Source organism: Cutaneotrichosporon cavernicola, assembly GCF_030864355.1.
Source record: "Cutaneotrichosporon cavernicola HIS019 DNA, chromosome: 3".
NCBI classification, from domain to species: domain Eukaryota; kingdom Fungi; phylum Basidiomycota; class Tremellomycetes; order Trichosporonales; family Trichosporonaceae; genus Cutaneotrichosporon; species Cutaneotrichosporon cavernicola.
Genome location: NC_083395.1, coordinates 1,263,221 through 1,291,087, shown reverse-complemented (window position 1 = coordinate 1,291,087; position 27,867 = coordinate 1,263,221). Strand labels below are relative to the sequence as shown.

The following is a 27,867-nucleotide window of genomic DNA, read 5'->3' as shown; positions in this document are numbered from 1 at the left end:
CGCAAGCCCACAAGCTTGCCCACCATGCCCCTCGTCCCTCTTGACGGCGCGATCGCAGTCAACTGCCCTAACTGTGCGAGCTGTGACCCATCGCAGCCAGCGTGCGCGGCGGAGCGGCATGCTGCCCCATCGAGATCCGCCCAGTCTGGGGGAAAGGACAAACTCACCCTCATCCTTGCCATCGCGGTGCCGGTCGCCGTAGTGGTTCTTGGTCTGCTGGTGTTCGTGGTAAGTCGGCTTGGCGACATTGGCACCCTTTGAGAGCGGGAAAGGGGCGGGAAAGGGGCAATCGAGCTCCGCCCGCCAGACATGTGCGACCTTGCTCGTCTCACGAACACCTCTAGTCCTCGCCTCGGCGACACACTCTGTGACTCTGCACCCTCCCTCTTTTTCTGCTTCCTCGCCGTGTCCACTCTCTCGCTGCGATCCCTATTTCTGACGCACGCCCACTCACACCAGGCCTATCGCATCTACAAACGCAAGAAGCGCTCGGTCCCCGTCCTGGAGCCTGCGCCAGTACCTGTTCGCGAGGTCAAGGCTAAAGGGAGCTTGAAGAGCGTCAATAGCACCGCGACCGACGGACAGAGTAGCGGCACACACATCAGCACACTCCCACCATACTCGCCTAGCAGGTCGAGTGGGAGCCCCGATTCGCGCGGTCCGCCTCCTCTCCCACCGCGCCACGAGGTCGGTGATGGCGTGTGTGTTGGCCCACCTGACGAGGAAGAGTACGAGGACGACGCAAGGTGCGTTCATAGCGGTATTAACGGGAGGGAGATTCTTGCAGACTGTATTTGTGGCGACGGGATGTCTTCCGAGATGTCCGAGGTTGCCGGCCTCCACCATGACCTCACCGTCCTCCACCTTGTCCCCCCTCCACCACTCCACCACTGCCAGACATCCTGCTCCTCCACTTCCCCCTCGCCTCTCCGGCTCTAACCCACTTCGCTTGCAATGTCCGCTCTGAAGGGACACTTGACCTCTCGTTGTGCTTGCTTGCTCACTTCAGCTCCACCTCCTCATTCGGTGCCATAGCTCCCCAGCTTGAATTCGACACAGTCTTCACGCATACACACCGCTCTCTGTCTCCGGTTCCAGAGGAGCGGGAGAGTATGATGACCCGCAACTCGGCGTATAGTGCGCCCAGCCTGCGCACACTGGCTTCGGTTGAAGACATGTGGGGCCCATCTGCCGCCCAGCAGTTTCGGGACATGACGCTGGCACAATGGCCCACGACGCCGCCTCCACCGCCGCCGTGCCACCCCATGCGCGCTCGTGCGTATTCGGGCCCGAAGTCTGGGCCGCCGGTGGTCCTGTAAGGCGCAATGTACCCACCGGCGAGGTTGTAGTTACAGCAAAGAACCGGTCACCGGCGACCGGTGAGGTTGGGCGGGGATTCTCCGGCCTCCACCTCCACCAGAGATGTCACCATGTCATGGGAGTACGGAACCGAGAGCGTGATACTTAAAGACGGGCTGCAGGCTGCTCTTCCCCTCTATCTCTCAGCAGCTCTCAACAGCATCACTCACTCTCACCTTAGTCTCGCACACTCAACTTGAACCACAATGCCGAAGACTCTTGCCTTCCAGGACATCCAGGTGCCCGTCCCGGGCTTCGGGTAAGTGCCACAACGACTTCGCCAGCTGACATCAGTGCCATGGGCCTCTCCCAAGGCTACGGTCCCGCCGACGAGGCGACCTCTATGAAGACGCTCAAGCACACCCTTGACATCGGCTGCACGTTCTGGGACACGGCAGTAGTCTACGGCAAGGGGCACAACGAGACGCTCCTGGGCCAGTTCATCAAGGAGAACAACTGCCGTGATAAGCTCTTCATCGCGAGCAAATGTGGCTTCGACATCGAGCCCCCTCCCGGAACCGAATTCTCAATGAACCCAACCAACAAGGCAGAGCACATTGCGAGCTACATTGAGAAGACGCGCGAGCGCCTCGGCTCCTATCCCGACCTGTACTACCTCCACCGCATGGACCCAACCACGCCACTAGAGGAGAGCATCGGCGCGCTCCAGAAGCTCAAAGACCAGGGCAAGACCAAGTACATCGGATTGAGCGAGTGCGGTGCCGACACCCTGCGTAAGGCGTGTGCTAGTGAGTCTAGAGTGGGAACGTCTCGGAAGGGTGCCAGCCACTCGATTCCAAGCTTATGCTAACCTCAGTCGCGCACATTGACGCGCTCCAGATCGAGTACTCGCCCTGGTTCACAGACCACGAGCAGTCCGGCCTCATAGCGACGGCAAAGGAGCTCGGCGTGACCATCATTGCCTTCAGCCCACTCGGCAAGGGCGTCCTTACGGGTTCGATCCGTTCGACAGCAGACTTCAAGGAGGGGGACATCCGAAAGACTATTCCCCGCTTCGACAACGAGCATCTCCCAGCCAACCTCAAGCTGGTTGATGCGTTCGTAAGCCTGGCCGAGAAGAAGGGATGCACGCCGGCGCAGCTTTCTTTGGCCTGGGTTATGGCACAGGGAGCAATCCCTATCCCCGGCACCAAGACGTCCTCGCGAGTTGATGAGAACTTTGCCGCGCGTAATGTCGTCTTGAGCGCTGAGGAGGAGGCCGAGATCCGCAAACTCATCGAGGAGGCCAAGCCTGCTGGAAACCGGTACAGCGACTTCCACATGAAGCTTGTTGGACGCTAGGCAGTGTAGATAAGCAGTACTGTAGATGCAATTGATTACCCTGCAGCAATTCGGCAGTTGAGTAGGAAGAGAGTTGGAGTGGGGCAGAGGTCGGCTATGACCACACCGGTCTGGCGGCATTCGTCATGCAACCCTTTCCTATCAGCCCACCCATATCCATCCGTCATCAATCGCACTGTATATCTGACCACTTGCCACTTGATCACTCACACACTCACTACAATGGCCGAGACCGTGTCAAAGCACAAGGCCGTTCAAGCCCACGTCGACGACGACGACGACGACGATGGCACCAGCGAGTCGATGGAGAAGGAGGTAGGTCGTCGATCTCGCTCCTGGACTCGCAGCTGTCCCAGCACATCATCTCTGCGTTTCATGACTCTCTATTCCCCTCCCCCCCCCCCTTCCCCAACATTCACAGCTAGCCATTCACAAGCTAACGCCAGCTCGCGTTCTACATGTCCTACCACTCGAACAAGACCAACCAGCTCATCCACTTTATCTTCATCCCCCAGATTCTGTGGTGAGTGATCTCCACTGGGCGTCCGGGCCCCGAGCCCAGAGCCCACACGATGCTTCGCACATTGAGGCATGTGACGGCAGTGGAGGCTTCTCGAGATCGAATACTGGACGGTTTCACGAGGCTACGCCTTGCTGCTGCTGCTCCTCCTCACACTGCGCGGTTATGCTCCGCCACGCGACGCCTCAACATGCCTCGTTCTAAGCTGACTCCAGGTCCTCGCTCATCCTCCTCGCGTTCTTCAACTTCCCGGGCTTCACCTACATTGACCTTGGGTCAATCTTTACCTTCCGGCCGAACGGAGCGATGGTACTAGCGCTCGTGTTCCAGATCTGGTACATCATCCTGAACGAGGTCGTCGGCGTGACCTACCTCCCCATCATGACGACGATGTACCTCACCGCCACCCACCTCGTGAACCATGTGCCCGAGTGGTTGCCGTGGCGGTACGCGTTCGGCCCAGAAGCCAGCGCGCTTCCCTTCGGCCTGGCCGTCTTTTTCAATGGCTGGTTCTGGCAGTTCCTCGGCCACTTTGTGTACGAGGGCCGCGCGCCGGCGCTGTTCGACAACCTCACGCAGGGTGAGTAGGAAGAGAAGCAGGGCTGACCCCAGCACTCGTCACCGCCCCATTCTTCGTCCACATCGAGGCGCTCTTCTTCCTCTTCAACTGGCGGCCGTCGCTGCACAAGCGTATCCGGAACCTCGCGAGCCAGCGGATCGTGGCCATGAACAAGGAGAAGCGCGAGAAGAGCAAGAAGGTACAGTAGCACTTAGCCGAGGGGGATGAACCTGATCACGTTTGTGCGAGTGGCGAGTGACTGAGTGTGCTGATCATCTCATCCAACCGAGTGTAATATGTACTGTAGGGGGTCTGGCTCCGAGTGCAACCAAGATGTTGGCGCTGACGCACTGACGTACGTACTAACTCGACGAGGGGCAAGGAAGATTCATAAAGACAGGAGCGCACCCGCCAGCGAGTGTGCATGCAGCGAAGAAAAGGCGTTACGGAAATGAGCCGGAGATGAACGATCAACGACCAGTGGCATGACAAAACGTCAGCGACCAATGTCGTCTTAGCCCAGGATAGTCCACTTGACGCCGTCCAGCTCGCCAGAGTTTTCCGGGGTGGGGCTCTTCTTGTGGAGCTCATCAAAGACGGCGGCGGTGAGGTCCAGATCGTGCTTGTCAAAGCAAGTTGGGCACGTGTCCTCGATGGTCACCTCCATGGACGCACCGTTAACTGACGTCAACCACCTGCATCAAGGCCACTTACACTCGAGGAGGACCTTCTTGCCACACAGAGGGTTGGCGTACGAGTTGCCTGACACCGCACCCTGGTAGTGGTCGAAGAAGTCCTGGTGGACGGCAATGATCCTGTCGTCCTTGGTGTGGTCCTTGCCGCACGCGCCGGGCTGCCCGCTCGCAGGAGGGTCGTACCACGTCGAACGTTTCGCCGTGTACGTCTCGCCACCTGGAGTGTCCTGGGGTTTGTCGTCCTCCGGAGATGGCGTCTCCTCGGCCGGAGGTGGCGTCGACTCGGCCGAGGCCGGAGTGGTCTCCGTCTGGGAAGGCGACTCGGCTGAGGCCGGAGTGGTCTCCGTCTGGGAAGGCGACTCGTCAGTGTGGGAGGGCTGTTGGTCCTGCGGCTGGTCCTGCGGCTGGTCCTGCGGCTGGTCCTGCGGCTGGTCCTGCTCGCCCGCGTTCTTGGGAGGCTCACCGCCTCCATGCTGGGGCTTCGGGCGAGGCTTACACTTCTTCTTGCCATCGCCGTGGTGCTCACCGCCGCGCTTACGGGTGTTGGCCCAGCGCTGAGGACCAGTCCCGGGACGATAGTGAGGGTTATACGGGCCAGGGCCCCCGCCATTGCCGCGAGGCGCGACGTGCTCGGCGAGCGCGACGATGGGGAGGAGAGCAAGGAGGGCGGTGATGCGCATAACGAACGTGAAAACGAGTGTGGGTAACGAGCGTGAGTGGAGTTGGGGCCGGGGTTGGCCTGTGGTTGAATAGAAAAGCGGTGGTGAGAAACAGCTCGAGACCTTGTTGTTATTACGGACGAGTCGTAAAAGGTGGTCGCCAGCTACTGGCAAGTCGACGCGCTGCCACTCCGCGGAACGACACTGCCACACGCGCTCTGGAGGGGACACAACAAGTTTACTTGAGTTTCTGACTGGACGATGTATAGCGGAACTACCGAAAACGGCATGAGACGACTACTCTAGTCGTAATAAGGTTGTCTGTTCCTTTCCCGTGTCGCGGCACGACTGAAAGGGAGGGGTGAGGATCAGGGATCCAGTGTTTGACGTTTGCTTGGGACTGGGACTGCTGTGGTCTCGGAGGGGTGACACGGTCTGTTGCACATGCTGTGTCTGCTGCGTACGCTGGGTATGCAATGCTACCGAGGTCCAAGGACGACACCTTTGGATTGTTTCCAGTGATTCCTGGAGTCATAATCAGGGCATGAAACCTACGCAAACCCAACAAAGTCACTCAAACGCGTCCATCCAGAGACGCGCGTAAACCACGCGACAATAGTGAGATTAGTGATCAAGGTGGATTCATATGAAATGCCTCCGAAACCTCCAACAAGTAACATGTGGTCCACGTTTTATTCACGTGATTTACACGTCATCGACTTTTGTCTCATTTTTCACCAAAGTTTTCAATAAAGCACAGGTCAGTTTTGAAAGTAAAAGGGATCAAAAAGGGAGTGGAGGTAACAAGAATGTAGTAGGTTTAGATCTTTGAAATGGAATACGGTAGTATTTGCTAGATTCTTTTTGACAACCCCAGCTCAATTATTATTTCACTGATACAACTTGGAATAGACCCCTGACAATCCATCACCGTCCTCACCACCCCACCCCCCCCCCCCATACCACATCAACTCCCACTGGGTTTGCTCCAATCGCACCAAGCTTCATCTCGTTGTCTCAAAAGCTCCAAAGAGAGCAGAACACCACACCTCTACATTCCCTCCTACACCCCCCACCCCCCGCATTAATCAATCACAATGGCCGTGAGTACACATTCAGACTACAACCAGACTCGACGAGTCACGTCCGAAACACCTTCCTCGTTGAGCATGACTCGGTCAATGTCGGCGCTGGGACCGAGCTCCGCAGCGTCTGACCTGCGTCGAACCTCCAGCTCTGAACACTCCTCGCGTAGTCACATCACGCCGCACCTTGCCTAGATGGTTTTCTAACCCCCAGAGCGTCGTCGGTATCGACATCGGCAACCTCAACTCGAAGATCGGTGTCGCCCGTCACCGCGGCATCGACATCATCACGAACGAGGTTTCCAACCGCGCTACTCCGTGAGTTGCACCATCACATTGCCAAGCTCGTGTACCTTTGATGCTGACGCGGCGCTTTCCCTACCTTGGCACTTGCCACGCTTATCCTCGCGCACGCTCCTCTTTAACAGTTCGCTCGTCTCGTTCACCCCCAGACAGCGCCTGATCGGTGAGGCCGCCAAGACGGCCGAGACTTCCAACTTTAAGAACACTGTTGGCTCGCTCAAGCGCATGATCGGTCGCCAGCTCAACGACCCCGAGATCCAGTCCGAGGAGAAGAAGTTTATCAACGCTGAGCTTGTCGAGGTTGCCGGCCAGGTTGGTGTCAAGGTCAACTACCTCGGCGAGCAGGCCGAGTTTTCCTACACCCAGCTCGTCGGTGCCTACCTTGGCAAGCTCCGTGACATTGCTGCCGCCGAGCTCAGGCAGTCTGTCTCGGACGTCGTCATTGCCGTCCCCGGCTACTACACCGACGTCCAGCGCCGCGCTCTCCTCGACGCTGCCCAGATCGCTGGCCTCAACCCCCTCCGCCTCATTAACGACACCACCGCCACTGCTCTTGGCTACGGTATCACCAAGTCTGACCTTCCCGAGAGTCAGGAGGACGCCCGCAACGTTGTCTTCGTTGACGTCGGCCACGCCTGCTACTCTGTTTCGGTTGTCTCCTTCTCCAAGGGCCAGCTTGTCGTGAAGGGTGTTGCCCACGACCCGAACTTTGGCGGCCGTAACTTTGACTATACGCTCGTCGAGCACTTTGCCAAGGAGTTCGACGCCAAGTACAAGATCAAGTGCTTCTCGTCGCCCAAGACCATCTTCCGTCTCACCGCCGGATGCGAGCGCCTCAAGAAGGTTCTCTCGGCCAACACTGAGGCTCCCATCAACGTCGAGTCGCTTGCCCCGGACATTGACGCCACTGGGTCGCTCACCCGTGCCGAGTTCGAGACCATGATCGCGCCTCTCCTTGAACGGTTCCAGGGTCCTCTTGACGCTGCGCTCAAGCAGGCTGGCCTCACCAAGGAGCAGATCGACTCGATTGAGCTTGTCGGAGGCTCGACCCGTGTTCCTGCCATCAAGGAGCGCCTCCAGGAGTACTTTGGCAAGCCGCTCTCGTTCACTCTCAACCAGGACGAGGCCGTCGCCCGCGGTGCCACCTTTGCCTGCGCGTCGCTCTCGCCCGTTTTCCGCGTCCGCGAGTTTGCCGTCCAGGACATCACCCCCTACCCCATCCAGGTCAACTGGGAGAAGGAGCCCGGAAACCCCGACGAGGACACTGACCTCGTCGTCTTCAAGGAGGGCAACGACATTCCCTCGACCAAGCTCCTCACCTTCTACCGCCAGGGCCCCTTCTCGATCAACGCAAAGTACGACGCTTCGGCCGCGATCCCCAAGGGCACCAACCCCGAGATCGGCCGCTTCACCGTTAAGAACGTCGAGAAGACTGCTTCGGGCGACCTTGCCTGCGTCAAGATCAAGACGCGTCTCAACCTCCACGGCATTCTCTCGTTTGAGGGTGCCTACCAGGTCGAGGAGGTCGAGAAGGAGGAGACCATTGTGACCGGTGAGGGCGACGACAAGAAGGAGGAGAAGAAGATGGTCAAGAAGCTCGCGCGCAAGGGCGACTACCAGACCATTGCCCAGTACAACACCATCCCCTCCAACCTCATCAACGACTACCAGGAGGAGGAGGGCAAGATGGCTGCCTCTGACAAGCTCGTTGTCGAGACCGAGGAGCGCAAGAACGCCCTCGAGGAGTACGTTTACGAGACCCGTAGCAAGCTCGAGGACCGCTTCAAGCTCTACGTCCAGGCGGCGGAGAAGGAGACGCTCCTCAAGGGCCTCATCGAGGCCGAGGACTGGCTGTACACCGACGAGGGCGAGGACGCCTCCAAGTCGGCCTATGTTGCTAAGCTTGACGCGCTCAAGAAGGTTGGTGACCCGATCGCCCTCCGTCACCGTGAGAGCGAGGCTCGGCCCCGGGCCGCTGCCCAGCTCCGTGAGGTCTGCAACGACTTCTTGAGCAAGGCTCAGAACGGCGAGGAGCAGTACTCGCACATCTTGGACGAGGACAAGCAAAAGGTCATTGAGAAGTGTGCCAACACTCTCTCGTGGCTCGAGAACCAGCTCGCGCGCCAGTCTGAGAAGCCCAAGAACGTCAACCCCGTCGTCACCTCTGACGAGATGGAGAAGCGCAGGGAGGACGTGCAGTACACCTCTGCTTCGATCATGAACCGCCCCAAGCCCAGGGCGAAGGTCGAGACGCCGGGGACTCAGACTCCCAAGGAGGACAAGATGGACCAGGACCCTGCGCCCGAGCAGGACATGGACATCGACTAGGCTCATGTATGAGTGCGCAGTATCATTAGGGGAATAGATGCATTGTGTTGGATGAGAGGGTGTAGTGGGTGTAGTGGGTGGACATGGGATGTGGAGGGATGTTGATCGAGTTTGTTGGTGCCACACTGACGGGGATATTATGGGATGGACATGATCGCGTGGCCAAGTGGAGGGATGGAATAAAGAGTATTGGCGCGCTACGACCTTCCCCTCCCCTTTGCTAGGGAGAGTCCCCCCCCCCCTCCTATGACCTCCTAGCCCTCCTAGCCCTCCTATCGCCTCCATCCACACGGCACGCGTCACAACTAACACCTCAATCCCATCCTCAACCCATCATCAACAACTACCATCTGCTTCCTCACGCCTACTCTTCCCCCTATCTCTCCCTCTCCTCGTCATCCTCCCGCATCTCCCTGCATAAGCCTACAGGCGCATCCGCCCCTTACCCCTTACCTAAACGCATTTGCACAAGCTCTCAATCCCAATCCCCTTTCTGTGTTGGCTCCTACCCGCCTCCTGTCCTTGACTTTGACATTGTCCAACATCCATCCCACGACAACACGACGACATTCTCCACACAATGTCGTCCCCATCCGGAGCCCAGGCAGGCTCCCTTTACCCTATCCACTTGCTCATGGACGAGCTCAAGTCAGACGACGTCGTGCTGCGTCTCAGCTCGATCAAGCGTCTGAGCACCATCGCCCTCGCGCTCGGTCCTGCGCGGACCCGTGATGAACTCCTCACTTTCCTCCAGGTAGGTTGATGTGTAATGTGCGCCCGGGGGCAACGGCCTGCAGCCCGTGATGCATGTGCACAACGGTCATGCACTGCTTTGCGTGCAAGCGCACGTGATCTGACTCGCCCCGCTGACGTACTCAGGACCAGCTCGACGACGAGGACGAGGTGTTACTGGTGCTCGCGGAAGAGCTAGGCAACTTTACCGAGTATGTCGGCGGCAAGCAATACGCGTGGACGATCTTGGGCCCTCTGGAGAACCTTGCTGCTGTCGAGGAGACGCTAGTCCGTGACAAGGCCGCCGAGTCGATTTCCAACATCTCCAAGGACCTCTCCGCCCAGCAGATTGACGAGTATTTTGTTCCCCTCCTGCGACGCCTGTCGATTGGCGACTGGTTCACGTCGCGCACATCCGCATGCGCCCTCTTCGCAGCTCCTTACCCCAAGGCCAACCCCGAGGCGCAGGACGAGATGCGCCGCCTGTTCTCGACACTTGTGGCCGACGACACCCCTATGGTTCGCCGCGCAGCCGCTCGTGCTCTTGGGGTATGTCCCTACTACTGAACTAGACTGACACTTATAGCCCTTTGCCAAGGCCGTCGCTCAGGTACCCCAGCAGCACGCGCTCCTCATCACCGACCTGATCCCCCTATACCGCCGCCTCGCGGCCGACGACCAGGACTCTGTGCGTCTCTTGACCATTCCCGACCTTATTGCGTTCGCGTCCAACCTCTCGCACGAGGAGACCAAGGAGCAGCTTCTCGAGCCCCTCCGCGCTTCTGTCTCGGACAAGAGCTGGCGCGTTCGTTACATGGTCGCCAACGAGTTTGTCGGCCTCGCCGAGTCGGTCGGGCCCGAGATTGTTCGTGACGAGCTCGTCAACGCATTTGTTGGTCTCTTGAAGGACAACGAGGCCGAAGTCCGCACCGCAGCTGCTGGCCAGGTGCCCGGCTTTGGCAAGCTCGTCGAGCCCGATGTCATCCTCAACAAGCTCCTTCCCTGCGTCAAAGAGCTCTCCAACGACTCGAGCCAGCACGTCCGTGCCGCCCTCGCCATGCAGATTTCCGGTCTCGCTCCCCTGCTCGGCAAGGACGCAACCATCGAGCACCTCCTGCCCCTCTTCCTCCATTTGCTCAAGGACGACTTTAGCGAGGTCCGTCTCAACCTCATTTCCAAGCTCGAGATGGTCAACAACGGTGAGCTCTTTTGTCCTGGACACTACTGACAGCAGTCATCGGCATCGAGCGCCTTTCGCAGGCCCTGCTCCCTGCTATCATGGAGCTCGCCGAGGACAAGCAGTGGCGTGTGCGCCAGGCGATCATCGAGTACATCCCCCTGCTCGCGACTCAGCTGGGCGTCAAGTTCTTTGACGACAAGCTTGGTGCGCTCTGCATGTCGTGGCTCGGTGATACCGTGTTCAGCATCCGTGAGGCGGCCACTATCAACCTCAAGAAGCTCACCGACGTGTTTGGCGTCGACTGGGCGCGCACCACGATCATCCCCAAGGTCCTCCAGATGGGCGAGCACCCCAACTACCTGTACCGCATGACGACCATCTTCGCGATCACGACCATGGCGCCGTCGCTCAACACGGCCATCATCCGCGACACTGTGCTCGACGCGTCGTTGAACCTCGTCTCGGACCCCATTCCCAACATCCGCTTCAACGTTGCCAAGTGTCTCGAGACTCTCGCGGCGGTCCTTGCCAACGACCCTGACGGCCAAGACCTTGTGCAGCGTCGCATTCTCCCGACCTTGCGAAAGCTCCAGGAGGACTCGGATGCTGATGTCCGGTAAGTTGGCGTTGTCAGCTTTTGAAGCCATCTGACCCCAGGTATTTCGCGACAAAAGCGTACGAGCGCACGACGGGCGACGACCGGTCAGAGCCCATGCAGCTCTCATAAGCGCGAGACGCGAGGTGGAGTGGACGATGAAGCAGCACGGGTGTAGGCCCATATTTCCCCTTCTTACGCTCATTAGCCGCAAAGACATCGAACAACAATAAGAGTGCCCAGCACACACAGATTACAGTCCGCAGTTTGACAGGTAGATAGATACCCTGGACAGGCTTCGCCTAGCTTACAGATGGCGATGTAGACGTCCGCTGAGAGGAGGTGGTGCTGGGGGGTTTCCGGGCGTGGGTTGCAGGGGCCTGTCGGGCGAGGTGTGCTGATGGTGGTAACGGTAACTGGTTGCAATGAGGCCGAGTGGCGAGCGTGCTACTCAGACTGACTGGCAACTGGCTGAAGATGACCTTGTCATGCATGAACACCCCTCCACCCGGACCAACTTTGCAGCTTTGCTCTGGAGACAAGTTGAAATTGAATCGTCCACCACGCCGCCCGGTACTTGGCCCCGCCGCAACCTCACCAATGCCATAAGATACAAATGCTATGCTATTCACCCCATCTCAGTGTTCTGTTCGTCATTCTTCTTCTGATACGGGGGCGATGATCGCTGCGATCCCGTCAGACGAAGCTGTGAAGATGCCCTCGACGCGAATGAACTCTTGTCCCTCGACGCGGACTGATTCTTCCGTACCCTGTGGTTCGGCGTGGTTTGGTGGTGGCAGGTCTGGGATCTGGTGTGAGCGGGGCGTCAAGTTGGACCAACCTTCATCACATCAAATATGAGATACCCATGTCCGCCCGTCCGTTCTTCATCGTATACCACGGGAGCCCAGAGTTTCGCCGCATCGATCCACTGCCTGACTCGGATACGGTCTTGCGGGCGGACAATGGCGTAGAAGCTCGTATCCTGGGCGGCGGAGACTAGGAGCCGGTTGCTCACGAACATGATTCGGGCCGTATCAGTGAACCGGTCCAGGAGGAAGAAGGTGCGGGGGCTTGGAGGGGCTCGGACCCAGTTTTCTTCCCATGGTTTGTCGGGGAGCGGTGATCGGGGGATTGGGGAGGCGGTTGGGGAGCGGGAGCCGGCCGAGGTGGACCAGCGCTGTGTGTTAGGGGGAGTTTGGGGGGGACGCTGGCAAGTGAGGAGAAGGAGAGGAGGAGTAAGAGGGAGACGGAGGAGGATGACGGACGAGTGAGATGATGAAAGACGAAGATGACGGACGAGTTGGACCAAGACACCAAGACCGAGATCGAGACCGAGGCCAGATTTGGCACCAGACCAACACCCACCCTCATAGTAATTCCATCAACCCCGCCACGCGCCTCGACGACTTCTCTTGCGGTCGCAGCCAGTCCTGGTTATCAGCGCCATCTCAACCCCACCCACGAATAATGTTCGGCCCATTAATGGCACGCGTAACAATGCCCACTGTGAGGTCGTAAACCGTCGAGCTTACGTCAGTCTCTTCTCCTCTCTAGACTTACTAAGTAACAGCACAGTCGACGTAAAACCCCCGCTGATGAAGTAGTCGCATGTACATGATACACCCGACTTTTTCATGTTGCAGTGCATAACTGAGTCAGTAGTTGTTTTGGAGCTTGGAGCTTACTAGTGTATCTCGCGGAGGAGCGGGATCTCGTCGGGATGGAAGATGAGGTAGCTCGTCTTGCCGACTAGGTCGTAGGGCTCATACCCAAGGATCTCGGCGATACTTTCCGATACATAAACCATGACGGCCTGGGGTTAGCCTTGTGTCCTCTACTAGTTCAACTCACATTACGCTCGCCAGTGAGCACAAACAGCGCGCTCAGGCCCAGCTCGCGCGCCATGACCGGCGGTGGCGTCGGTGGGTCCGCCATCGGTCAAGGTTGGCTCAGAGTATAAAGAATCGCGACAAGTGTTCTGGCTGCGCTGTGACTCTCTAGTAATATATTTCCTCAAAGCGGGTTGGAAAGTTGGAGTAAATGTCATTTGGGGGGTGTTTCGGGTGTCGCGGGCCGGCCGATGCCGTTCATTAGTGGCGGTGCTTTAGTCGAGGTCAGCTGATCAGCAAGCACTGCCATCATCAAACCAACTTGTACGTTAGAGATAGACAGTCACCCGGGCACACAAACTTAGGCTTTGAAGCGTAACATGCACGTGAACAAGCTGGCGAGGACAGGGGTCGTTTTAAAACTAACTCACTCGGAAACAGCACTGCCCGTCGTCAACCGACAGTCGCCACTGTACTGCCTCCACCGGCGGGTCACCCAGATGGCTGAGTTTCTAACAGTGACGCACCGCCACTTTACAATCACACTCCACCCAACGTCTTGTGACCAAAAAAACAAAGTACGTCATCCACGTTTTTGCAAGTCTGATACCTCGTCGATCAATTAACAAGGTGGCTCTGTATGAAAGATGGACCACAGCGGGGTGGAGTGGGGTGGAGTCGGGTTGTGGATTGTACAGGCACCGTGGTGATCACCTGGTGGTGCAAAGGGGACTGAGGTAGTCGGCCACCCACAGCTCGTGAGCCTTGTCAAACACCGAGAGCTCGGGTCGGGCGGTCCGCGAGCACTGGCTCACTGTGATCGCGGCTGGCTCGCCGACCGCCCGACCCGACCATGCTTCAGTCCCACTTTACTCTCTCCACTCTCCATCTCTTCAAACTCAATCCCGCTACCAGCACGCAGCCGACACAGCACTCCACAGTGAGCAGTCTACTCCTCCACACAGGCAAGGCGGTTTGAAGCGGATCCCCTTCACTTTGCTCTTCCGCCTGTCACATGTCATACAGATACATGTTCAGCCCACAGATCACCCCATGCTCCCTCAGCCTCTAGTTGGAATGCGGTCCTGTCCGCAGCGATGCCTCCGCAAGATCGATGACCTGGTGTGAGCGAGTGCAAGCATACCATGTAGTCAATACTATTACCCACCGTCTGGATATCAGGGCGCTGTGCCGGATCCACAACAAGCATCGCGTCAATGAGCTGCGTCACCCGGTCAGAAAAGCCACCTGGGTGCCGGTACCGCCCAGACATGACGGCCATGGCGATGGACGCGCCGTCAGTCTCGAATGGGCTGAAGCCGTACGCCACGGCATACAGTGTACACCCAAGGCTCCAGATGTCAACTTTTTCGTCGAGCGTCTTGCCCGTCTTGACGTCGAACAATTCTGGTGCGCGGTACGGCATTGTGCTGTGCTCGGCCGCGATGTCTTGTTCCAGAAGCGCCTGTTGGCGGTTTGCAATGGCAATGCGGGCTCTGTGTGTCAGTGCCAGTATACAGACAAGGATCAGGTAGCTGGGTGTATTGGTGACACCCACTTTATAGCTGATCCAAAGTCCATGAGGATCGGTGTGTCGTCGTCTGCCAGCATGATATTGCCCGGTTTGATGTCGCGGTGGGCGTATGGGACGAGCTCACCCTCCTGCCCCGGCTCGTCCTCTGGCGCATCGAACACCAGTTCAGGCTGGTTGAGCAGCGGTTCGTCGTCGCGCGTCGGAGGATACGTGGCCGAAATGTTCGGCAGGCGGTACTGGTGCATCGCGCGCACGGCCAGGCAGGTGCCGCGGAAGATGCGGAGGAGGCGGTCCTCGTCGATCCGGTTGCCTGTTACGCCGTTTTGCGTCATCAGGTCTTGCAGGTTCCCCCGCGGAAAGTAAGGGAGGAAGCTGGTGTGAGCATGCGGGGCTTGGCACACGTTGGTGTCCACTCACAGATAGATGATCTTGCCGTCGCCGCTCTCATCCTGTTGCACAGCCGAGTCTAGGAGCTTGATAATGTTCGGATGGCGGAAGCGGCGCATCATCTCGACTTCGCGCATCGCCTGCTGCACGCCCTCCTGTCCCGTTGTGACGAGCATCTTCTTGAGCGCAAAGAGCTGCCCCAGGCTCGTGTCATGGATGAGGTAGACGAACGAGAACCCGCCCTCACCCAGCAACTTGTCGACCTTGTACTGCCGCCCGTTGATTTTGAGCGTTGCATCGCTGGTGTCAACACTAGTCTTGAAGAGGATGAGACGTCCGGAACTTACGGGCGGCAGATGCACTACAGTTAGCAAGACCAAAGAAGGAAAACGCACCTGGGTGACAGTCATCAGCGCATCCTGCGCATAGAACTTGATTCGATCAAGCGCGATGAGGAGGTTATCGTTCATGGTCGATGGATAGTGTGGAAAGTGTGTAAAGTCTAGAGAGTAGAGTTGAAAGTGACGCGCCGAGCCGTGCGGGTCGCCAACAAGGCGAGGAAGGGGGCCCCATGCGGTCCCTACTCAACTCGATTTCCTTCCTTGCCAACTTTGGCCACCTCATCTTCTGCATGCTTCCCTCCCCCTTCCGCCTAGACTCTCTACGCTCTCTACGCTCTCTCCGCTCCTTACCCCGCATGGTCGCCGCCGCTCCAGTCACGTCTGTTGGCGCCATCCGTCTCTCCGAGACCGAGGACAAGTTCGTCACTCTCCTCGACGAGTTCTCGCGCGGCTACAACCCCCCAATCGAGTGCCGCATTGCTGGTGGCTGGGTACGGGACAAGGCGAGTTCCTTTCCTCCCCTTCCTTTCGGTACTGACTTTAGATCCTCAATCTCCCCTCTCACGATCTCGATGTAGCTCTGTCGACCACGAGCGGGTACGCGTTCGCCGAGGCCTTTGTCGCCTTCCTCCACGCCCGAGATGTGACTACTGGCAGCGTGGGGAGGGTCGCCGCCAACCCCGAACAGAGCAAGCACCTTGAGACGGGGACCACGCGTGTCCTCGGCCTCGAGTGCGACTTTGTCGGTCTCCGCAGCGAGACGTACACGGACAGCCGCATCCCGGACCAGGTCGTGAGCTAATCCGCATGCGAGAGCTCACACAGAATCTGGGAACCCCGCTCGAGGACGCCGAGCGCCGCGACCTGACCGTCAACTCGCTCTTCTTCAACGTCCACTCGCGAGAGGTGGAGGACTGGACGCGACACGGCCTCGCAGATCTCGAGAAGCGCATTGCTCGCACCCCTCTCCCGCCGCGACAGACCTTCCTCGACGACCCTCTCCGCGTGCTCCGTTGTGTGCGCTTCGCGTCACGCTTCGGCCTCGCCATAGAGCCCGACGTGAGCGCTGCCATACGAGAACTCGATATCAAGGCCGCGCTCAAGACCAAGGTCTCGAAGGAGCGAGTGGGCATTGAGACGACCAAGATGCTTGAGAAGCAGCCCTTGAGGGCGATGGAGCTCATCGACGAGCTAGGGCTGCACTCGAGTATCTTCATCGTGCCCGATCAGGATGTGCAGCCTCCCCATGACCGGGGCGAGGCGCTCAAGGCGACGCAGATCCTCGCGGCCGTCTTGGGACGGGAGGGCCGTTGGAAGGCCAGCGAAACACTGTGGCTCGCTGCTGCCGCGTGCCCGTTCCGCGGTGCGGTCGCCACCGAGAAGAAGAAGGAGTCACCAGCCGCCGCTGTCGTCGTGTCAGAGGGCTTGAAGGTGCGCTAGACATTGAATGAGAGCTGACGGCAGCTCTCCAATGAGCTCAAGCTGGGTGTGCAAAACTTGTTGGAAGCTGCCAAGCTCTTGGATCCCAAGACGGAGGGACGCGCACGTATCGGCACGATGCTGCAGCTTCCAGCCGTCAAGCCGTGGGAGAGCTCGGTCGTGTGGGCCGTCGTCGACCGTATCCTGCCCACCTGGACGGGAAGCTGGGGATCAGAACAGGAAGCGATCCTTGCCGAGTGGGTCGCGTTCTATGACAAGATTGTCGCGCTCGGTCTGCCGGAGAGCATCAAACAGCCACCACTCGTCAACGTGAGTTCTTGAGGGCCAAGCTGGGTAGTCTGTATAATCAGCTGACGCCAGGGAAAGGAGGTGCAGAAGATGCTGGACCTGCCGCCGGGGCAGCTCATCCAGGTCATCCTCAAGGCAATCAACTGGTGGCAGCTCGACCATCCCGAGAAGACGAAGGAGGATGCGGCTGCGTGGGTCGCGGAGCAGTGGGCGGGTGAGGCGCGGGCCAAGTGGGAAGCCGACATCCCACCGCTCATCCCCAAGGCGAAGAAGAAGGGCGCGGCCAAGCAGCAGAAGCGGCCATAGGGGGGCGCGGCGCGCGGCAACGAAAGAGCCAAGCGCCAGTGCGTGCGATAGATATTCTACATAGTATACATCTACAACCATAGTAGCCTCACCAAACGACGTTATGCAGAGTAGCCATGCGGGCCGAGCGCCCGACCCAGAAGTCGCCCGTGACTGGCAGGTCGCCGATCTCAATGTCGTCCCCGACGCCCAGATCCGCACGCACGTCCACCACGCCACCGATGCCGGCGTTCGCCCCACCCTTGAAGATCACCTTGCTGACGAAGCCACGGAAGAGACCCTCACGCCCCTCGAGTATGTCGAGTGGCACGTTTTCGAAGGGAGCGCGCACCACCAGAGCGTCGGGCGTCGCAGGGTCGTCGGAGCGCGCCGTCGTGGCGTTGAGGTAGTGCGCCGGATGGATGCGGGCGAATGCGCCTTCAGGTGGGTTATGAGGATCGGGCCGGTCGTCGTGCCCATTCGAAGAGCCGTCGAAGATGAACACGTCTGGCTGGATGGACGAGACGTCGAGGTCCACACTCTCAAGGCCGGGCGGGAGTTGCACAAGCGCCACAACTGTGCCGCTCGCCTCTATCACCTCCCCGCCGCCAAACTTCATCCCTTCGACGGTGACAGAGCGGACAATATCCGGTGCAGGATGAGGCGCAGGGAACGTGAGGTCCAGAGTGAGGCTGGGTAGCGTCTGGAGGACGAACTGTGGCGGCGAGGGTCCCCGGTATCTCCGGGGCATGTCGTGCAGGCCGCGCACGACGATTGGTGAGTCCTGACCGTGCAGGAAGCGGCGTAGGAAGTCGCCTAGTGCGTCCGACGATCCCGCAGCCGAAGCCGCCACGATATCGCCCTCGAGCGCCAGCTCGATCTTCTCGCTAGAGATTGTAGCGGTGCGTGCGACAACCTCGGCCATTCGCGTGCCCTCGAACTCAATCGCGAAGGGGAGCGGGAAGGGGATCTCGCCGAGGCCCGGGTTCGGAAGTGCGGCGAGTGCCGCAATTCGCAGACCGTCCGCATTGTTGAACGTGTAGTTGTGCAGCGTGACGAGCTTGCTCAGGTTGAGCTTCTTGCCAGGCTTGGGGAAGTTTGGGAGCGCAGGCACTGGGATCAGAGTGCGAACGAACGGGGCACTGCTTCAGCGCCGTCTGGAAACAACTCACCGTCAAACTTGAGAGGAAACGCGAGGTCGGTCTGCGAAAACGAAATACCGAGGAGACGGGCCTGCGCCTCTGGAACCCCAAGGACGACCTCGGCGTCGCCCGCGGCCCATGCCTTCTGCGCCCAGGTCCAAATCTCGCCGACGGACGCAATCGGGGCCCCGAGCGCCTCTACCGCCAAAGGACGGAGCTCGTCTCCCCGCACGAGCGGAACGAGAATCTCGCCAGGCAGGCTGACGTTGAGGAGTGGCAGACCCCCGCCGCGCGGGTATACCTGTAGCTGCGGGATGGTGACCCGAACGCTGTCAGGAAGAGGGAGAACGTGCGCTGCGCCCCGCCGCACGCTCTGCCACCAACCCTGGCCGCGGCGCCCGTCAACTGCGAGCGCGGAGTAGGTGTCGAGACCACCCATTAGGGTGACGCTGACGTGCACTCCGTCATCGCCGATGTTGAGGATGTTCAGAGTGGGCGAGTCATATTTGAAGCTTTCTGGGAGGTCCTGGATTTCACGCTCCGAAGGAACAAAGCTCGCAGCCAGGAGGGCTATGAAGCCTGCACCTGCGAAAAAGGCTACGAGTGACGCGTAAACCCCCCACCGGCGGCGTCGGGGCGGGGGCGCTTGATCATAGACAGGGCCTGAGGACGAGGAGGAGGTACTTGGAAGGAGTGGTGTGCGTTCGCTAGGCGGGTCGGCGCGGGCCTTGCCTTTGGCCTTGGCTGAGGGCATGGTGTGACAGAACGATCAGAGAAGGGAAGGGGGGTGGGTGGCAAACTGTGGAGTGAGTGAGTGCTCTCAGCGCATCCAGTCTTGAAGTAGCTGGAGTTGAGGGGGGATTGGTCTGGGTGTCTCCTATTTAGTGGTCGAGACTCTGTACAGAGTGAGGGAGTGTGATGAAGCGTCAGAGAGCTGGAGAGATGGGGCTTGAGAAGTGATGACAAGGTAATGTCATGTAGTGCCTCGGTGAGATCTCATCTTCAGGGCTGCAACCGGCCCTCCCAATAACCATGAGGGTCTTGAGGTTTCAGTTGAATGCCACTTGGTTTTCATCTCCGTGCCGCCTCGTGACTGAAACTCTCAACCTGTTAACAAGCTCCGTGACGTCTTGTCTGTGCGCCATGTTCGACCAGTCCACTCCCCCCTCAGGGAGGGTGGCCACGCTGGGTAAGCAAGCGACCTACCGAGCTGATTCAAGGCATGCTGATCATCGACCATTTTGCGGTACACGATGCGGGCGGGCGCGAGGTGCCGGCCGACGAGCCTATCGTAAGCTGGAGGAAGAGGTGTGGGCCTGATATCAGTTGGGCGGTGGTGGCCTCTACGCCACGGTGGCCGCACGCCAGTTCCTACCTGCCTCAAACGTCGGCTTCATAGCCGATGTCGGGCCAGACTTTCCTCCCGCCTTCCGCCAGCAACTGGAGGGCCTCGGTGAGATGGTATACTTCCGCTCGCGAGATGTGACAACGCGCGCCCTCAACATCTACTCTGGCAGTCGGATTGGGTATGTCCTATGGCGAAGGGGCTGACTTCAGCGAGGGGGCCCAGAGCTTTCGCTACCTCGTCCCAAGGAAGCAGATTACCCCGCGCGACTACCTTCCCCCATGCCCGGTTGGAGGGGTGAGCTGGCTGCACGTCGTGTGCGATACGCAGCGCGCCGTCTCAATCTTAGAGGAGGCGGAAGCGTTCAAGGTGGAAGGCTGGAAGGGGAAGATGGCATGGGAGCCACTTGTGCGGGTATGTTGGAGCCAGGGCGAGCTGATGGCAGACCAACGCCGATGTGGCCGAGTACGCAGCACTAGCGGCGCGCTTTGACGTTTTCAGGTGTGTCCGCCGCCTACAGTTCTGACCCAGTCCGAACCATCTGGAACTACAGACGATCGTTGGCCGGGACGACGGGGTCGAGGCCAACGCCGCTGCCTTCCAGGCGCGCTGTTCCACGCCGATTGTGGTGCGCGCTGGTGCGGACGGTGCGTTTGCCCTCTCCTCAGACTGGAAGGGCTGGGTCCCCGCATTCTGGAGGGTTGGGGAGGAGTCTCACATCGTCGACGTGACGGGCGGCGGCAACGCGTTTGTGGGCGGTCTGCTAGCCGGCCTTCTCCTCACGCGCGACTTGCGCGCAGGTGAGTCACCATCTGGCCCTCAATGCGCTCACGCAGCGTGCATCTACGGCACGACAGCGGCGTCTTTTGCCATCGAGGGGAGGGGAATCCCTCGACTTTCGACTGAAGGCGGACACGAACTGTGGAATGGCGTCGACGTGTGGGAGCGGCTCAAAGAGATGGTGCGGCGGACGGAGCTGCTCGAACAGTCGTCCAGCTGACACACTCTGCCCATCACGACACGCCGCTCATCTCAGCATCTCACCTCAGCATTCTAAGCAGCGCACCACATCACACCACATCGCACCACGTCGCACCACACCAATTCTTCTGTTTGCGCATACCGCACTACGGCCCCGACGGGTCTCAAAAGCATCACCTGCATCCAAAGAACGAAAAGGGTCCATACAGATTGCAACATACACGGATACACTACACCTACGCCCCAACCTTCTTCGGCTTGAGGCCTGACGGCTTGGTGACAAGGGTCTGACATGAGAGGAGCCGGGCCCGCGACGTACCTTGTGGATGTGTGGGAGCACACCACCGCCGGCGATGGTGGCGCGGATGAGGAGGTCGAGCTCCTCGTCGCCGCGAATGGCCAGCTGCAAGTGGCGCGGTGTGATGCGCTTCACGCGCAAGTCCTTGGCCGCGTTACCTGTCATCAGCTTGTCTCCCTGTGCTTGGGGTGAGGGTGGAATGCTCACCGGCAAGCTCAAGAACCTCAGCGGTCAGGTACTCCATGATGGCGGCGACGTAAACTGCGGCCTTGGCGCCGACGCGCACGTTGTTGGCGTTCTTGTTACGAAGGAACCTAAAGTCAGGCGCGTTAGTGCGGGGCGTACCTGTGAATACGGCCGACAGGGAACTGTGGGGTGGTTAGGGGACTCATGTGATGCAGGGAAGGCGTACTTGGAGGCCCGCTTTGGATGAACGGGTAGTGAGGACTTTTGCCTCGGAGGATGTCTTGGCCTTTCCTCCCTTTCCGCCCGTGGTCTTGGATGACATTGTTGGCTTGGTGGATGGATGGATTGGATGGAAGTGTTACTCGAGTGGATGTAGTGGGATCGAGTTGTAGACTGCCGAGACGTGGTTGTTTTGATCCATTAATGACCTTGGATACAACCTCGTGTCTGGGGACATTTGCTTCCGTTACCTTTTTAAAATCACGTGGTGTTACCTAACATCATCTCCTCCATCCTCCACTCAATTTGCCTCCGCTTACCTTGTGGAGACTCTCACCCAGTCAACCACCCAACTACCACAACTTTGTCCAGTGTACCAACAACCCAACCCAACTCAACTCACCTCCTTTCCATCCATCACACCCCTTTCCCTTCTTCCTCCTTCTCCGCAATGTCGCGGCTCCCACTCGCGCAGTGGGATCCATCCCTCTTCACCGAACTACTCCACCTTCTCGTCCTCATATCCTCTCGCCCGTCCACATCTGTCTTCCGCCGCTTCTTCGACAAGCTCGACACTGCTCGTCCGTGGATCATCGCCCTCACCGCCCTCCCCACCCCCAACAATGAGGACAAGGAATTCATTGCAACGAGTCCCATCTCCACTCCCGACGGTGTCGAGGTTCGCGTCACCGACGAGCTCCTCGTAACCACAAACACCATCGCCGAGTCACTCAACCTCTCCCACCTCCTCTCCGCCGTGTTGGCCCTCCACGCTGTCCAGCAGCGTCCCAGATTCCCCGAGCGGTCCGACCCAGAAATCGCCGTCTACCTGCTTCACGAGTATCTGCAGAGTCTGCTCGACTTTGTCACAGACCTGCTCAAGATCACGTTCGGCGAGGATGCCGAGGAGGGTGTGGCGTTTGACGAGCTTCGCGGTTGGGTCGAGGACCTGCTCAGCGAGAAGGGCGCACAGGGCTTCCTCCCTGACGTTGCCGTTGACCAGATTGACGTGCTCCAGGGCCGACTCGACGCCGTCGTGCGGACGCAGGCGTCTGGTGCCCAGTTCGAGCTCCTCAACTTCCGCGCGTCGAGTCTGCGTCGTGAGCAGAACCGCCTCGCGAGCATCATCGCAACCCTCGGTCAGAGCGGCCTATTCAAGACGTCTCAGGTGGTCAAGATTGTCAAGTGGTTGAAGAAGTCGCGCCCAGATGCAGTCGTCGGCACCATTCTGGCTTCCATCATCGCCGCAACACCACCAGTGCAAACAATCGCGAACACCCCCCAGGACGAGACAGTGCAGACATACGCCAGCCTGCCAAAGTTCATGCTGGTGCTGTGCAACCTCATCGTAAGGTTGTTGGTGGCTTGGGCTGATGGCAGTTTGTCGAGAAGGACTGGCAGAGCACTGAGCTGCAAGACGCGGTCAAGCTGCATTGGGCGGTATTCTATGCCAGCGCAGTCTCATATGACGCGTCATTGAGTCAGGCTGTTGGACTGGACGCAAACGGTGCGGAGCGGCACCTCCAGGAGGCGGTGAACGGCCAGGCGTTCAAGTTCCTGACCAATCTCATCGCACACCTCGAGGAGGAGCCCGAGGATCCGACCACTGCGCTCGCAACGCGCTCCGATCCTGAAAACAACGCGTTCATCTACGCCCAACTTCAGAAGCTTGTAGGATGGCTCGTGAAGCAGCGCCATTTCATGCGTGGGCTCAAGAACAAGGAGGAGGATGTCGGCGTCGTGCGGCGGTCATCAGGCTCCGCACCGGCCCAGAACTTCCAGTCGTTCCTCACTCTCATGGCGGCGGTATACCAGCGCTTGCCACCAGATAGCGCGACGGCGCTCTGGGACGAGTCGTCGTTCACCGGCGTTGTCCTTGACCTCCGTACCGCATACCCCCCAGACGCATTCTGGGACTTGATGTGCGCAATTTCCAAGGGACCAGAGTGTGCGAGTAAATGCTTCGAAAAATTCAAGGAGACGCGCCTGTCATGGAACGCCCTGTTCAAGTTCTACCAGCACTACATCGAGCTCATGCCACCTCTGTACGGTACCCTCAAGACGACGCACCAGACATCTATCGAAGGCATGAGCCACGACGAGTATTTGGTCGCCGACGGGTGGACGCGGTTACTCGCCAACGTGGTACGTGACTCGACTATTGCCCGCGGCGCACTCCTCCAGTCCAAGCCGCACCCGCTCCAGACTCTCTTCGACATTGTGAACTGCGACATCGCAACCGACCTCAAGGCGGCCGTGTTCGAGGCGATCAACGCGTTTGTTGAGCGCCGCGGCGACTCGGCCGACGACGACGTGGTTGCGCGAGCGGTCGACAACTATGAGCGAGTTACGTTCGCCGACCCGACGCTCGACGTACGTGAGGGGACCCGCGTGCCACAGCCCATCGGCTGGATGCAGCGCATGGAACTGGCCGAGCAGGACCTCGGGCTCTACCCGCTCACACGCGCGTACATCGGCTTCCTCACAGCGCTCATGCCTTCAGAAAAGGCGCGCGTGAACGGTGCCCTCCGCCGCGGGGCTATGTACGTGATCGATCGCGTTCTTCTGGGGTCCCGGCCCCAGGCATCAACGACGGAACAGTGGTCCAACTATCAGGCCATCATGGCGTTTTTCGAAAAGGCGCTGCAGACGTTCGACCTCACAGACCTGCTCTCGCCAGCACGTGGCACCGCCGCTGCGTTGTCAGAGCAGCCAGGATTTTTGATCCTCTTGCGGATTCTCAGCGAACCGGCCGTGTTCGCGCCGCTTGGCGACATTGTCGACGGTGCTGTGCCCATGGCCCCTAACAGGCCGCGCATCGCCAACGAGTGCTTGCTCCGCGTGCTCCGCATCTACCACCGCATACTCGACATTCAGCTCGTGTTTAGCGACGTGCTCCTCCTCACACTCCAGTCGACAACTGGCTTCAAGCGCCCACTAGGATTCCAGTCGCTCGACCACTTGCTGTTGAACCGCCTCTCAAACGTCATCAACATTGCCTTCTCCGTCGGGGACCGCGACGATGCCGTTGCGTTTGTCAGCCTCAAGATTATTGCGGCTCTTGCGCAATCGCCTGTCTTCTCCAGCGCGGACATGTTCCACGGCGTTTACGCAAAGGTCATGAACCGCTTGGCCGGTGTCATCGACTCGTCCGACGAGTCGATCCGCATCGCGCAGGCGTTCTCATCCAAATTGTCCGAGGAGGGTGAGGACCTCTCACCTGAGTACGTCGCGCTCGAATCCAAGGCTGTCCTCCGTGGCGAGGACTCGGATCACCTTCCCATCCTGATGCGATCCGCGATCCTGGATATGCTGGTCGACAACACGGCGGATGCCACGGGTCCCAACATTGCCCACTTCCTCCTCGGCTTCGACTTCCGGGCGCGCGAGTTAGGTCTGCAAGACCCTCGTGCTCCTGGGTCGCGCCGCTCGTGCCTCCAGGTCATCCTCGAACAGCTCAACGAGAAGCCGCCGATGATCCAGCTCCACCCCGTCCTCGCTGCCAAGAGTGTACAGCTCATCCACCAGCTCTTCGCGCACCCAGTTACCGGGCCGAGCACCATGGCCTACACCGAGTCGTACGACGGCTTCCCGGCGAGGCAACTCGGGGCGTTACCTCGGACATGCCCTGCTGTGGCTACCGATGTCGTGGGGCTTGGCATCGCATCGACGTACACGGACGAGGTCGAGACCTCGGCCGATGTCCTCGTAGCGTACCTCAACTACCAGCGTTTCATCCTCGCTTCGGTCGGGATCCAGACGTTTGCGTTCGAGGGTCACGGTGCGTCGTCCGAGTACATCTCAAAGCAGCTGTTCGCCGACGAGGATGAGGACGAGGAGGACCAGCGCCCGCCGCTCCTCATCGACCTCGTTTCCAACATCGACATCCAGTTCGTCGAGGCGGACCCCGATGCCCAGCAGGACAAGACGCTCGAGTTCTACTACAACTTCAACTTTGACCAGTACAAGCAGCCAGGGACAGACTTGTTCGACCTCGACGTGCTCGCGCGTGCGCTCAAGTCGAATCGGCGCCAGCTCGAGCGCCAGGGGGCCGTTATTCAGGGCACTTCGGCGGACGCAATGGCCAAGGAGGCGCAGTACATCCTGGCGCGCCTTGCGTTCAAGAATCGTCAGAACGAGATCTTTGTCGCGAAGGGTGACTTCCTGGAGGCGTGGAACGAGACTCTCAAAGTCGCACTTGCACTGCTCTTCCACCACGTGCCCGAGGACAGGCAAGAGGTGCTGCTCTTCGAGCTCCTTTCCGCGGTGCTGGACAGAATGAGCGGTGACCTCCCACCCGGCGTTCTAGACCTCCTCTCCGAAGCAGCGCTCATGTCGGTCAACACGCTCATGACGGCCCTGTCGACACTCGACGCTACCAACCTCCCGCTTGACCAGATGTCGACCGTCCTCACCAAGATCATCGACGCGGTCCTCAAGCCAGGTACTACCGAGATCGTGCGCGGTAACCTCTACGCATCTATCACGCAGTACCTCCAGCTCGTACCCGGCGGGGACAGCGCGCTTCGCCGTTCGACCATTACCGACCTTGCCGCGCGAAAAGACCGTTTCATCCCGCTCCTCTGCCGGGACGCGATGGACATGCGCGACGTGTGGAAGACGGAGTATTTCTCGCTCCTTGCCAGCATCGCCGCACTTGGCGACCGTGTGATCCTCGCGCCGCTTGTCACGAGCCGGTTCCTCGCCCAGTTTGTGCGCAGCATCAAGGACCGCGAGCTGCAGCTCCAGGAATGCCTGGTGCCGGACCCAGACGGCCTCCACGCTTTCTGGGTGTACGAGGCCAACGCCGCTTTCCTTACGGCCTACGCGAGCTCGCCGAAAGGCGCAAGCGACCTTATCGACGCGGGCGTCTTTGAGACGTTGGCTACATGCAGTTTCATGGGTGTGTCGCCTTTCAACGACGACGTCCTCTGTGAGTACTGAACACCGATGTCAAACTGAAACCAGCCATCGGATCGAACGCCGAGGCGGTCGAGCGCCAGCACCGCGTCCTGATCTCGGCGCTGCAATTGCTCGTGCGCGTGCTTTCCCACACCTCCGTTGTGGGTCAGAAGAACGCACTCTCGTTCCTCGGCGCGCACCGCGACTCGTTCCTCATCCTCCTCCGCGAGAACCAGGCTTACATCACGGGTACGGGTATCGACGAGTCGCGCCTCATCGTGGCGCTCTTCACCGCCGTCGTTCCCAAGGTTTCTCCTGACGAGGTGCGCAGCTCGTCGGGCTTTGGCGCCTTCCATCACTCCGTGCTCTTCCTTGCGGCCAAGTTCCTTGAACCCTCCTGGGCTGACAACGTCCACTCCGACGCCCAGGAAGCGAAGGACAAGGTTTTGCAACTCAACCAGGTCATCATTGCGTACCTCGTAGTGACCACCACAGGGCTCAAGGCTGGCTCCCCGTCATCCCCGCGCCCTGTCTTCGTGGTTGACGCAGCTCGGTCGAACGGTGCGGCTCGCATCGGTTCCGCACCATCCCTCCTGGCAGCCGTGGAATATGTGGCCGAGCTCGCAGAGACGCTACAGGACGTCTCGAACGCCTATGACGACGTCGCAGACAAACTTGAGGCCGGGGAGGATGTTGGTGCAGCCGGCTTCGAAGCTGGCTCTGTGGAGGAGCTGCAGGCTAGCTTCGTTGCGAGGACCAACGCCATTTCCAGTGAGCCCACGTGCGTGGTAGTACTAACCTCAGTCATGATCGAGTCCCTCCTCCTCCTCATTTGGCGGCACATGATGTACTACACCGCGGATGCGGGCGGCGAGGGCGTACGCCCAACTACGCTGAGCCTAAGCTTCAGCTCTGCGGGGATGAGCAGTGCAGCACCCGGCGCAGTCAGCATGCGGGCCCTAGAACGTGTGGCCGCGTTCCTCCGCGGCGTGTTGGACCGACTGGACGACGTCGATGTCGCGAACCGCAAGGACGACGCATACTACGCGATGCTGGTGCGCCGGCTACGCGAGCTGTGTGGTGGCCTAACCGAATAGACAGTTTAATGTACCTGCGAGTCAGAGACGCAGAGACGCAGAGACGCAGAGACGCAGAGACGCAGAGACGCAGAGACGTAGAGACGTAGAGACGTGTAGCAGCATGCATCAGGAGTCTTGTTAGTGCGGTTAAGCCTGTTATTTTTCGCAAATGGTGACCTGCCCTGGTAGCCCCAATTGGTGCCGTCTACGCGGTCATGTGCTTTGGGACACGGTTTGGGACAGGGTTTGGGCCACCACCAGAGTAGGACGCGTATCACTCATCTACTATCG

At 59.4% G+C, this 27,867-nt stretch overlaps 14 protein-coding genes across 14 annotated transcripts; 8 read left to right on the top strand and 6 right to left on the bottom strand.

Annotated features, from left to right (window-relative positions):
* Positions 1-24: 24 nt before the first annotated feature.
* Positions 25-1,319, top strand: CcaverHIS019_0304870 (uncharacterized protein; the record flags this gene model as incomplete). Its single annotated transcript, XM_060598939.1, has 3 exons — positions 25-228; positions 460-746; positions 1,010-1,319. 3 exons carry the CDS (start codon positions 25-27, stop codon positions 1,317-1,319), a joined length of 801 nt encoding a protein of 266 aa, XP_060455682.1.
* A 246-nt stretch (positions 1,320-1,565) lies between these two features.
* On the top strand, positions 1,566-2,661 carry CcaverHIS019_0304860 (uncharacterized protein; the record flags this gene model as incomplete). Its single annotated transcript, XM_060598938.1, has 3 exons — positions 1,566-1,618; positions 1,654-2,108; positions 2,177-2,661. 3 exons carry the CDS (start codon positions 1,566-1,568, stop codon positions 2,659-2,661), a joined length of 993 nt encoding a protein of 330 aa, XP_060455681.1.
* A 222-nt stretch (positions 2,662-2,883) lies between these two features.
* CcaverHIS019_0304850 (uncharacterized protein) lies at positions 2,884-3,948 on the top strand (the record flags this gene model as incomplete). Its single annotated transcript, XM_060598937.1, has 4 exons — positions 2,884-2,976; positions 3,108-3,184; positions 3,397-3,761; positions 3,794-3,948. 4 exons carry the CDS (start codon positions 2,884-2,886, stop codon positions 3,946-3,948), a joined length of 690 nt encoding a protein of 229 aa, XP_060455680.1.
* A 306-nt stretch (positions 3,949-4,254) lies between these two features.
* Positions 4,255-5,115, bottom strand: CcaverHIS019_0304840 (uncharacterized protein; the record flags this gene model as incomplete). Its single annotated transcript, XM_060598936.1, has 2 exons — positions 4,255-4,421; positions 4,455-5,115. 2 exons carry the CDS (start codon positions 5,113-5,115, stop codon positions 4,255-4,257), a joined length of 828 nt encoding a protein of 275 aa, XP_060455679.1.
* Positions 5,116-6,191: 1,076 nt separating this feature from the next.
* SSE1 (uncharacterized protein) lies at positions 6,192-8,810 on the top strand (the record flags this gene model as incomplete). The annotated part of the gene is made up of 3 exons (XM_060598935.1): positions 6,192-6,197; positions 6,394-6,497; positions 6,608-8,810. 3 exons carry the CDS (start codon positions 6,192-6,194, stop codon positions 8,808-8,810), a joined length of 2,313 nt encoding a protein of 770 aa, XP_060455678.1.
* Positions 8,811-9,390: 580 nt separating this feature from the next.
* Positions 9,391-11,449, top strand: TPD3 (uncharacterized protein; the record flags this gene model as incomplete). The annotated part of the gene is made up of 5 exons (XM_060598933.1): positions 9,391-9,564; positions 9,690-10,091; positions 10,129-10,741; positions 10,777-11,338; positions 11,380-11,449. 5 exons carry the CDS (start codon positions 9,391-9,393, stop codon positions 11,447-11,449), a joined length of 1,821 nt encoding a protein of 606 aa, XP_060455677.1.
* A 521-nt stretch (positions 11,450-11,970) lies between these two features.
* Positions 11,971-12,341, bottom strand: CcaverHIS019_0304810 (uncharacterized protein; the record flags this gene model as incomplete). Its single annotated transcript, XM_060598932.1, has 2 exons — positions 11,971-12,126; positions 12,159-12,341. The coding sequence occupies 2 exons, from the start codon at positions 12,339-12,341 to the stop codon at positions 11,971-11,973; spliced, it is 339 nt and encodes a 112-aa protein (XP_060455676.1).
* Positions 12,342-13,004: 663 nt separating this feature from the next.
* CcaverHIS019_0304800 (uncharacterized protein) lies at positions 13,005-13,255 on the bottom strand (the record flags this gene model as incomplete). Its single annotated transcript, XM_060598931.1, has 2 exons — positions 13,005-13,133; positions 13,172-13,255. The coding sequence occupies 2 exons, from the start codon at positions 13,253-13,255 to the stop codon at positions 13,005-13,007; spliced, it is 213 nt and encodes a 70-aa protein (XP_060455675.1).
* Positions 13,256-14,217: 962 nt separating this feature from the next.
* Positions 14,218-15,540, bottom strand: ENV7 (uncharacterized protein; the record flags this gene model as incomplete). Its single annotated transcript, XM_060598930.1, has 6 exons — positions 14,218-14,268; positions 14,318-14,645; positions 14,708-15,055; positions 15,101-15,370; positions 15,418-15,431; positions 15,466-15,540. 6 exons carry the CDS (start codon positions 15,538-15,540, stop codon positions 14,218-14,220), a joined length of 1,086 nt encoding a protein of 361 aa, XP_060455674.1.
* A 227-nt stretch (positions 15,541-15,767) lies between these two features.
* CCA1 (uncharacterized protein) lies at positions 15,768-17,445 on the top strand (the record flags this gene model as incomplete). Its single annotated transcript, XM_060598929.1, has 5 exons — positions 15,768-15,914; positions 15,956-16,204; positions 16,237-16,842; positions 16,876-17,160; positions 17,212-17,445. 5 exons carry the CDS (start codon positions 15,768-15,770, stop codon positions 17,443-17,445), a joined length of 1,521 nt encoding a protein of 506 aa, XP_060455673.1.
* An 88-nt stretch (positions 17,446-17,533) lies between these two features.
* Positions 17,534-19,320, bottom strand: CcaverHIS019_0304770 (uncharacterized protein; the record flags this gene model as incomplete). The annotated part of the gene is made up of 2 exons (XM_060598928.1): positions 17,534-18,537; positions 18,597-19,320. 2 exons carry the CDS (start codon positions 19,318-19,320, stop codon positions 17,534-17,536), a joined length of 1,728 nt encoding a protein of 575 aa, XP_060455672.1.
* A 389-nt stretch (positions 19,321-19,709) lies between these two features.
* CcaverHIS019_0304760 (uncharacterized protein) lies at positions 19,710-20,911 on the top strand (the record flags this gene model as incomplete). The annotated part of the gene is made up of 7 exons (XM_060598927.1): positions 19,710-19,755; positions 19,787-19,857; positions 19,893-20,092; positions 20,124-20,325; positions 20,357-20,412; positions 20,443-20,711; positions 20,748-20,911. The coding sequence occupies 7 exons, from the start codon at positions 19,710-19,712 to the stop codon at positions 20,909-20,911; spliced, it is 1,008 nt and encodes a 335-aa protein (XP_060455671.1).
* Positions 20,912-21,128: 217 nt separating this feature from the next.
* On the bottom strand, positions 21,129-21,698 carry HTZ1 (uncharacterized protein; the record flags this gene model as incomplete). Its single annotated transcript, XM_060598926.1, has 5 exons — positions 21,129-21,179; positions 21,212-21,348; positions 21,398-21,504; positions 21,536-21,558; positions 21,603-21,698. 5 exons carry the CDS (start codon positions 21,696-21,698, stop codon positions 21,129-21,131), a joined length of 414 nt encoding a protein of 137 aa, XP_060455670.1.
* A 348-nt stretch (positions 21,699-22,046) lies between these two features.
* Positions 22,047-27,594, top strand: NUP192 (uncharacterized protein; the record flags this gene model as incomplete). Its single annotated transcript, XM_060598925.1, has 4 exons — positions 22,047-22,943; positions 22,976-26,528; positions 26,564-27,268; positions 27,302-27,594. 4 exons carry the CDS (start codon positions 22,047-22,049, stop codon positions 27,592-27,594), a joined length of 5,448 nt encoding a protein of 1,815 aa, XP_060455669.1.
* Positions 27,595-27,867: the final 273 nt, after the last annotated feature.